The 10,475-nt window shown below is 52.8% G+C and overlaps 1 protein-coding gene across 1 annotated transcript in view; it reads left to right on the top strand.

Annotated features, from left to right (window-relative positions):
* The window catches only part of WHRN (whirlin), a gene marked incomplete in the record, with an annotated part of 108,332 nt that overhangs the window by 28,544 nt on the left and 69,313 nt on the right, over positions 1-10,475 (top strand). The window contains 1 exon segment of the mRNA XM_027769617.1: positions 2,964-3,182. Within this exon segment, the coding sequence (XP_027625418.1) occupies positions 2,964-3,182 (219 nt within the window).

Genomic DNA, 10,475 nt, shown 5'->3' with positions numbered 1-10,475 from the left:
CCCGCCGAGGCTGCAGGATCACACCAGTGGATCGTGTGGTTTCTTTGGGTCAGTACCTGTCTTTCTACACCATCAGGCCAGTCTTTTCTCAGTACCTGCTGTGTCCCACATGACACCCGGTCTCCCACCAGGCACAAGGCTTGAGGACCTACTGTGTGCTGGGGCCTGGTTTTCTCTTACCAAGCTCAAGTGTTTTAAGGATGTCCCTCTTTATTCCCCGGGACACAGTAGGTTCCTATTCAGCCTGGGTTGCATGAGTGCCGGGGCTTAGTGTCAGGGTGTCCAGGAGGGAGCAGAGAAAGAGGAAGGTCCGTTAAAACAGCATCGGACCATGACCTGTGCCTCGTGGAGGAGGGAGGACATGAGGGGTCGGGGTCGTGGAGGGTGCTATAGCCTCTGCTGATGCTGTTTGTGCCTGGCACCTTCCCCTCTGCTGCGGCACAAGCCCGCTTGGTCTCGGCTTCCTCCATCCTCCATCTTCAACTTAACAGAGATTCAGTTTTTCCTGACCATTCTGTCGAGGGGCTCCCAAGGGACGCTGAAAGAACACCGTAAATCTCACCTTGCTCATCTTCTCGAAAATCTTTTTTAAAAGCAGAATGGTTGGACGGCCGCCATGCCACCATTACCCCTCCACAGGGGCTGACATTTAGCTGTGGAATTGAGGGCCCAGGCGCCTCTCACTCTTCTTCCTCTTCTGGGAGAGGTTCAAATGCCAGACAGTGGCCTCTTGGTGCAGGCCCTGTGGAGGGGGGTAGGAAGCCCAGTGCCTGGCAGTTCCAATAAGCTCAGGGAGCCGGGAGCTGTGTCACCCTTCTCCTTTTAAGACACATGGCTTTTTAAAAATTTTAATTTATTTTATACATTCAATCACTGTACATCACACCATTTTTTTTTCTCATATGGAAAGCATCGTACCCTCGTTGTGGAACGTTTGGAAAATCCTGAGAGACACAATAATAATCGCACATAATCCCACGGCCGGGGAGAAGCTCTGTTGGCATCTCGGCTTGTTACTTCCCGGCTCTGTTTTTTTCCTGTAAAAATCTTCTCTTGATATGACTGAGATCATCCTGATGCACCGGCAGTGATCTGTGGCATTTTGACCCCACTTCACATTGAAACGTATCACATTTCCACAGCCTTCCAAACCCTCTGTAAACAGGACTTTAGCAGCGGCGTGAGACTTGGTCCATGCAGATGCCGGCGTGTGCACACGCTGCCCCCAGGTGCAGAAGGCGGTAGTCCGTTAGCTCGGCTGCCGTAAGGAAAGAGCGTCACTTGGGTGGCTCATTTTCTAGAAGCTGGAAGTCTGAGATGGACAGACTGCTTTGCAGAGGCTGCCTTCCCACCGTGTCCTCACGGGGAGGAGGGCGCCACCCCTCTCTTTTCCTATCAAGCCACTCATCCCATCACAAGGGCCCCATCCTTGTGAGTCATCTAACCCTAATTCCGTCTGAAAGGCCCCATCTCCAAACACCCTCACACTGGGGGTAAGGCTTTGACAGATGTTTTGGAGGGACAAACACTCAGTCCCTAACACGGGAGAGTTTGCAGTTAATCTTACAGCTAAGGGACCGTCTCCCCAAATAAACGTCTTCATCTCAGCTGCAGTGCATTGTGGGGATGCAGTATGGCCGCATTCTGCCTTCACTGTAGGGTACAGAGTCAGGGCTCCTGTCTCCATGGGGTTATTCCATCCCAAAATATAGAATAATTTTGAATGTCTATACTCAAAATTAGTTTCTATGGGAAAAAAACTCTTCGCTAGCTGCCTCGGCCGGTGATTGCCTTCCATTTCCCCCTCTGAGTAACAGGATCACCCAGAATTGGGTTCTGGGAGGATTTCAGGAGATAATGCATGTCAGGGGCAGAGAAGACGGTCTGACACATACAGGTCATTTATTCGTGTTAAGCTATTGTTATTATCAGTGCTTTTGTCTCCATTTTCTGGTATGGTATTTTATGGTATTCCCCAGGACCACCCCCAGGGTTGGTGACTCCCTAGCAAGGCCCACCGGCTTCAGTATACGGTGTGCTCATAGCTAAGATTTATTATGGCTAAGGGATACAGAGCGACATGAGCATAGGAAAAAGGTGCTTTGGGCAAAGCCTGGAGGAAACCTGGCATGAGCCTCCAAAGGTCCAAGCACTCACGTGTAATTCTTCTGGCACCAAATCCTGACAACGTGTGTGAAATACTGTGTATCGGGGAAGCTCCTTAGAGAGTCAGCACTCAGCTGCTATTGGGGACTGGTCTCATAGGCACCCTCCGCTTGTACCCACATTCCAGACCTCCAGAAGGAAGGCGAGCATTCGGCACAGACCACGCTGTCTCACAGTCTAGCACAGGGCCTTACTTGTCATCAAGGAACGGTGCGATCATGCTCTAGCTCCAGTTTCCCAAGACCACAGACAAAGGCCAGCCTTGCAAGCAGCCCTAATTCTTAATCTCTTTTTTTTCTTTTTCTTAATTGCCAGTAAGGTATGCACTTGCCAAAGAAAGACAGAGGAGGAGGGAGAAAACCCTCCATGGGGCGCAGTCATGCTGCAATCCCTTCCCGTCCATGTCTCCATGTTGTCAGATTTGGGGCATGCACACCTAGTTGCCTGGCCTGTTCTTTCAAGCTGCTGGAGACAGGATTCAAACCATCATTAGCTAGGTGGGATCCAGCTCCCTTAATTATTAGGCTCCAGAGCCAATCTGTCAAGCTGCCCTTTCTTAGGAAGACAGTCTCAGGACTCCTGGTTAACTCTTGTGCCCAGGTGTCCTAAGAGATCATGTTTTTTGTGTTTGGATGACTTCTAGGAGGGGTGAAAGAGATGTCCTCATTTCCCATAGGACCAAACTGAGGACGAGGAAAGGAAAGGGACTTAGGGGCTAGTGTCCCCTCCATGTGTGGTTGGGTGTCCCTCCACCCCACCCCCACTTCCCTCTAACCTGTGTATCTTTCTCTCCCTAGGCTCTGAAGGGTTCCAAGAAGCTGGTGCTGTCCGTGTACTCAGCGGGGCGCATCCCCGGGGGCTATGTCACCAACCACATCTACACCTGGGTGGACCCTCAGGGCCGCAGTACCTCGCCGCCCTCGGGCCTGCCCCAGCGCCACGGCAGTGCCCTGAGGCAGCATGAGGGTGACCGGAGGAGCACCCTACATCTGCTGCAAGGCGGGGATGAGAAAAAGGTGAGCTCCACCTCAGCCTCTTGAAGAGCCAGATGGGCAGGGGAGAAGGTGGCCCTTGGGGTACCATGTTCTCCTTCCAAATCCAGCATTGTTAGGCTTCTTAGAGGCTGCAAGGAGGGGCTTGGCTCTGTTGGGGATCTGTCCCCTCCCTCACATCCCTTCCAAAGGGTTCTTTTTTCCTCTGACCTGGGTGGTGTGTGTGACCGAGGCTAAGCATTCACAAGACAGGAGCCCACACAGGGCCCGACGGCAGGGGCACAGCGGTAGCCGATGCTCTGCAGTGCTGGAGGCCATCTGGAAGATCAGGGCTCAGTTCCTGCATCGATTTGTCTGCACCGGTGCACGCACACGTGTTCATGATCCTGGTGCGGGGCGTGGGGGGATCACGGCGTGTCACCCAGTCGAGGATACCTCTCAACAAATGAATACACTTAAAAAAAGCAGAGCCTAAATATTGTGACTTAGATGAGGGAATCGTTCTTCCTCACACAGCACAGTGGAGAGGACCGCCTAGCCTGGAACAGTCTGCTCCAGGACTTATTCTGGGACCCAGATGCCTTCATCCGCCCCTGAGCCCCTACCCCGGAGCATCACCTCTTCTGGTTGTTGAAGCTGGGCCACACAATTCAGCCATCAGGAAGCAGAAAGACAAGGCTCAGGGCACCTCTTTAAATTAGAGGGGACTGACCGTCCCGTGTCCAGGGCAGGTGCATGGCCCCATGCAGCCGCCATATTATTAGTGGCTCTGGGTCACTTCTGTAAAGTAGGGGTTCACTGGAGGGGTGTGGACAAGCCCCAGAACTGAAGCTGGGGAACTCAGGATGTAGCCTAGAGGAGGAGGTTCCCCAGCATTCCGTTCTCTCAAGATTCATATTCCGGGGACAGACACCTGATTGGCTGGTGGGACGCTTTGATTGACAGGACCACCAAGACTCTAGCTGTGGGGGAGGGGTGGTTGCCTAGGGTGTTGTAATCTGAGGAAGGTGACAGGGCATCAGTAGCTATGCCCACTGCAACCCTCCTGCTGCCAGACCTGGACTGTCTCTTTCTTTCCTTTTTTTCTGTGTACTCACCAGTGAGACACAGAGGGACAGAGATAGGGAGTTAGAGAAATGGGGTGTGGTTGTAAATCCTTTCCTCATTTTTCCATCCTATCAGGATTTGGGGCACACACACACACACACACGTGCTGGTTTGTTTTTCCAGCCACCAGGGCCAGGATTTGAACTCAGCTGTCCATGTGCTATCTGGCTCCCTTTAACCACCAGGTACGGGGTCAGCCCTGTATTGGTTCTTTTTTTTTCGTACAAAACATCTTTATGGAAAAGGGACAATTACATTAGGCAAATTTGTTGACCAAAACAAGCAAAAATACTGGTTCTTTTTTTAAAAAAGGTATGGGGGGACGGAGGAGAAGGAAATGGTCCCCCGATGTTTTAGTCTTCTGCCTGGGTGCTGTTTGCATGTGCCCCACGGGTGCTCCTGGGATCAAGAATTGCCTCCTGCAAGCAGCTCCCTGCCGTTTTAGGCCCTTGGCGCCAAGGCTTCAGGCTCTGGGCTCAGCATTCCCTCCAGAGACTCCTCAGTTCTCCTCCCTGTCGCTAGGACCATAACATTTATTTAATGTGCTTTGCATTCGTCCTCCGACGTCAGAATGCAGAATGCAGCGGAGGTCACAGTGGCTTCCGTTCAGGCCAGGCTGCAGCAGAGAGCTCGTTGGTATGCACCTCACAGCCCCGGGCGGCTTCAAGGTTGCCTGCCTGGGCTGGGTGGGCTAGTGCCCCTCGCCCACTGGGGATGTCACTCAGGCCATCTTGAGAGCACGCTGGCTGCGTGCAGCACAGACGCGTGTTCAACGCCAGCCTTCTTCTGGTGGGCAGAGAGCTTGCTTTACCTCCTCAGGCCCCTTTCCTGCAGGGGAAGGCTCTGAGCCCAAGCTCAGAGGGGCGGTTACTCTTGGGAGCGCTCTGTGATGAGCTCTACACTCAGCACCTTCCTGAGTCCTCACGGCTGCCCTGGGGGCAGGTGTTTTATCCCCATTTTACAGATGAGGAATCCAAGACTCAGCACTGCAGCAACAGGAACCCTCTTGATAAGTTGCCCGGATCAGCAGTGCAGCTGTGTCCTGTGCCTGATGATGGGATAGGCGGTGGGGGCAGAGTGGGGTTAGGGACCAGCAAGGGGAAGCAGGACAAGAGAGGTGATGTCCTGCTCCAAGGAAGCTTCCTGCCAGTGTGAACATGGTGGGGAGTGAGCTGATCACCCAGATATGAGCAGAAGTGAGCAAGATAAGTAAGACAGTATAAACTAAGGAAAGGAGGTAAATCAGGGAGTTGGTGTAATGGCTATGTCACCGAACTTCCATGTAGTCGACCGTGGTTCAAGTCCCGAACCCGGTGACTTGAACTCATGCTGGGCACGTGTGTGCGTGCCCAAGATCCTGAGAGGAGAATAGAGGAGAAGGGATTGCAGCATGGCCATCCCCCCTGAAGGGTTATTTCTTGCTTTCTATCTCTCTATCTTTCTCTGTCTTTCTGGGGAGTGTACATACCCTATAGCAAAAGAAAATTCTCAAAAAATTTTTATTTAATTTATTTTTGCCATAGGGGAGCATGCTCACTGGAGAGAGACAGAGAGAGATAGAACGGAAAAAAGTGAGAAATCACCTCTAGGGGAGAGAGCCATGACGCAATCCCTTCTCTATTCTCCTTGGATTTTGGGTACACACCACAAACACACACACACACCCAGCCTGATTTTCAAGCCACTGGGTCCAGGACTTGAACCATGGTCAGTCATGTGGGAATCCAGCACCTCAACCACCACGCAACCTGCTGGAGATCTTGCCTGCTAGAAGGACTGGGGAGGGCTTCCTGGAGGAGGCAGCATTTGAGGTTTGGCAATGTGTCTGTGGAAAAGAAAGGCAGAGCAGAGGGAATGGCATGGCAATGGCATGGGAGTTCGAGAGAGCAGGATGGGTGCTGAGCGGTGCCTTGGCTGTGAGACGAGGTTGGAGAGGTGGACGGAGACAGCTCCCGCAGGGCTGAGGGGTCCGGCTGGGAGCGCGGCCGCAGGGTGCACTTTCTCCTGTAGGAACAGACTCACTGGCCGTTCCCTTGGCTGGTAGGGAAGATGGGCCAAATCCAACTAGGTATGCAAAGACCATTAGCAAGATCGTGGCAAAGAAGAAGTGCAAGCTCGTCGTCAAGGCTGGGAGTTGCTAAGTGAAAACACAAAGGGCTTTTGGAGCCAGTTACGATGTTCCAGTCCTGGCCAAGGTGAACTCCGAGGTGGACACGAACCTTGGAGGAAGGTGCCGGTACTCAGCTGGCATGAGATTGTCCTTGGACCCAGTCAGGAGTGAGCTCCTTTCTTTGAAATGGTTTGAAGTGGAGGCTGGTTCGAATCAGCGGAAAGGGGGCCAGAGAGAAGGAGGAGCGAGGGCAGGGAGCTGCCTCAGGATGGGAGGGCCAGCGTGTTGCACCGGGTGCTCGGGTGAGGGGAGAGGCGTGATGTCTCCAGGCCCGTTTCTGAGGCAGACGCCTCCCCAGCCCCAGCTACTCCACGCCTCCCCACCAGCTTGGGCATCTATCTCAGCTTCGGGCAAGCCCCTGTCCTGGGGTTCTGGTTGTGGAGGGGCGGCTCAGCCTGGGGCGATGCCGGCCAAACGGAAGCTCAGATGCGTTAGAAGGTTGTTCTCCTGCTTCTGTCGTTTCCACGCTCCGCACGTGTCTTTCCATCACCCTTTGAATCGAAAGGGAGGTCAGGACCGACACCAGCATCCAGATGACCAGCAGCCTCCCAGCGGTTCATCGCCGCACATGTCAGACATTGTTATGGTTTTGTGGAATCTTTTTTTTTTTTTTAAGATTCCTAAGGCGCATGTGCTTGCTGGAGAGAGACAGAGACGGAGAGAAGCTAAGTGACAAATCACCCCCCCCCATTTTGATTCGTAGGCCAGACCTACGAAGTACTTGCAGATAGTGTCATTTCCATTTTCCAGATGACAACGGAGAGCCATCAGGAGGCTGACTGAATTGTCTTAGGCTACTTACTAGTCAGTGGCCAGGACAGGTCATGTTCCCATTCTCGGGCTTGACCCTGGCTGCTCATGTGTCACCTGGTGCCAGTCCTTGGGCCCCGCCTCTGTTCCGCACAGCGGCTCCCTCTAGTGGACAGACCCAGGACCTGCCTGCTCTCTACCTCGGGCCTTGCGGTGGGCTCAGGGGACTGATGGACTGATGGGGCAGGAAGAGCCACGTGGAGGGCCCAGGCACTGGTACTCTCTGGTACTCTCGCAGCCCGGTGTTTGCCGTGTGCCTCGTTGATGGTGTCTTGCCGCACTGTGCTGTCCCCGCCCATGGCTCAACGCTGGCATGCGCAGTTGGAACCTGTACAGCCGACCCTCCAAGCTCACGTGTTTGCAGAGCCTGGAATCCAGATGGGACCCACCCTTCAGCTCAGGTGGGCCAGGGCCTCTGAACTCTGCAGGTCTGGGTATGTGTAGCCCGTCTTCAGAGCTCCCTGACCTTGACTTGGGAAAATTGCTTAATCTGGGGTGACTCACTCAAGCTTTACAATCTGTGATTTGGGATGGTCAGGCCAGCCAACTGGGGCCATTTCAAGGATTAATAATCAGGCAGTTGAACACAGACCATAGGGCCTGGGGCATAGCATTTCATTGCACTAACAACTAGCCGCTATTGGATGCTGGCTAAGTACTGGGTGCCTATCATATCTCCCCCCCACTATGTTTTTTATTATTATTAAAGTTTTTTTAAAGAGGTTTTGCCTTAGGGAATGTGTGCTCACGAGAGGGAGAGAGAGAGAGAGAGAGAGAGAGAAAGAAAATAAGTGAGAGGGAAAGTGAGAAATCATCCCCCAGAAGGGATGGCCAGGCCACAATCCCTTCTCACTTCTCCCAGGATCTTGGACATGCACGCACACATGACATGCCTGGTGTGATTTTCAAGCTACCAGGTCCACAACTCAAACCACAGTCGGCCATGTGGGAGTCGAGCGATTTAACTGCTATGCCATCTGCTGGCCCCCCTCCCCAATTTTTTTTTAAGTTTATTTATTGGGTCAGCAGGTGGCATGGTTTTGGGGCTGCTGGATCCCACATAGTTAACTCTGTGGTTGGAGTCCCAGACCCAGCAGCTTGCAAAACACGCTGGGCGCATGTGCATGCATGCCCAAAATCCCAAGAGGAGAATGGAGGAGAAGGGATTGCGGCATGGCCATACCCTGGCGTGTGATTTCTCACTTTCCCTCTCTCTCTCAGTATCTCTCCAATGAGCATATGTGCCCTATGGCAAAAATCTAATTTAAAAAAGTTTATTTATTTCTTCCATGAGAGATGGAGAGAGCAAGTGAGAGGGGCAGGCACCCTTGACAGGATGCAGGCAGTGTGGTGTGATGGTTCAGCTCCTGGCTCTGCAGACAGCCTGGGGAAGCCCAGCCCCAGCCACATTTCCTCATGTGGACAATGCAGGTAACAGAAACCATCACAGAGGAGTGAGGGTTAAACAGGGTAATGTGTGTGAAGCACAGTTCCTGGGACCCAGGAAATACTCGGTGTATTTTGTGACTAATTCAGTGAGTTATTACTATTATATTAATATTATTAGTGGCAGTCATTTTTTTTTCTCTGTGCTAGGCCGCCTCTCACGGTTTCATTTGCTTTCCTGTAGATGAATTCTGTTTCATCTCGAACGCTGGGTGAATTTCCAGCAGTGATTGAGGCAGATTACCCTGTGGTTGATAGAACTGTTATTACAGTTCGGTGATAAAGGCTCAATTTTATTCTGATGTAAAGAATTTACGAGGAGGCGGCGGGGAGGTTTGTTGTCCTCCTTAGTATTCCGAGGGGCTGTGCAGAGCTCGCTGCCATCTGTGTGTTCCTGGGCTTCCTGCAGCCACCCAGATCCCCTGGCTCCTCCTTCCTGGAATCTTCTAGTCCTGGAGCAGGCAGGACCCAGGTGGGAGTGGGGGGTGAAGAGGGATGGGCTCCAGGTACCAGTAAGTGGATTGGGGTCCTGGAGTATACACCCCAGGCCTGGCCTGGCCTCCTGTGCCCTGAAAACACAACATAGGGGTGGGGTGAGGGAGCTCTGTGCAGTTAGGCACTGGGGTTCCAGGGAAAGCAGATTAACTGCCTTCCCCCTAGCCTGAGCTTCCTTTCCTCAGCCCACCACCATCCTAAGGCATCTCCTCCTGGAGGATCTTCAGAAAGTTGTCCCCTCTCCTGTCCCCTCCCCCAGAGCCTTCTGACTTACAGATCTGAGCCTGACACTCCTGCTCAAAGCCCAGGCTTCCTGGGAGAATCGTACCCCTGCTTTTCCCTCTGCTCCATGCTCCAGCGCACGGAGCCCTCCGGGTGAGACTGACAACCATGCTCTGTCCTGTTTCTGGGCTGTATTTTAGTGCACGCTGTTGCTCCTGGAAGACTCATCTTCCCACCTGTTTCTCTGGCTGCCCTTCAGTCTTTGAGGCTCAGTGGTTGTATCTGAGGCACCATGTTGAGGCCTGGCTCCTAGAATAGACCCTGGGACTGAGCTTTGCCTGGAAGAGGCAGCTCAGAGAGTCCCAGAGCAGACAGATAATGCCCCCTGCTCTGAAGACGTCCACCTCCTCCTCCTCCTGGAACCTGTGAATAGTCTCCTATAGGCACAAGGAGCTAGCAGGTACAGTTAAGCGAAAGGTCCTGAGATGGGGAGTTATCCCAGGTGATAAGCAGGCCCAGTGTCATCACAGGGTCATGATGAGAGGGAGACAGGAGGGGCGGGCAGAGAAAGGGAGAGTGAGGCTGGAGGCAGAGCCTGAGTGAGCAGACGATGCTCCTGCACTCGCAGCTTTGAGCATGGAGGCTGGGACAGGGGGCGGGGAATGCAAGTGCCTCCAGGAGCCAGCAAAGGAGGAACGAGAGCTTCCAGAAGGATTGTAGACCAGATGGCCCATTTTACCCTCTGTCTTCCGGAGGTGATAACATAATGAATCCACTTTTTAAATTTTAAAAAACTTGACCAGGAGGTGCATGTACTCACTGAAGAGAGAAAGAGAGACAGAGAGTAAGGAAGCACGCCACCACCACCACCGCCGCCGTGGGGGACAGTCATGTCACAGTCCCTTCTCCCCCATTTCCTCCTTTCAGGATTTTGGGCACTAGCACACATACACAGGCATGTTTTCTTTCTTTCTTTTTTTTTATCTTTACTTATTTTACTTTAATTTGACGAGAGAGGAACAGAGAGAGAGAAAGCAAGCTGCCAGGTCTGAGACTCAAACTGTGGT

Source organism: Tupaia chinensis, unplaced genomic scaffold (genome assembly GCF_000334495.1).
Source record: "Tupaia chinensis unplaced genomic scaffold, TupChi_1.0 Scaffold000081_1, whole genome shotgun sequence".
Lineage (NCBI taxonomy): Eukaryota > Metazoa > Chordata > Mammalia > Scandentia > Tupaiidae > Tupaia > Tupaia belangeri.
The sequence above is the reverse complement of the archived record's forward strand: the minus strand, read 5'-3'. Positions and strand labels throughout refer to the sequence as shown.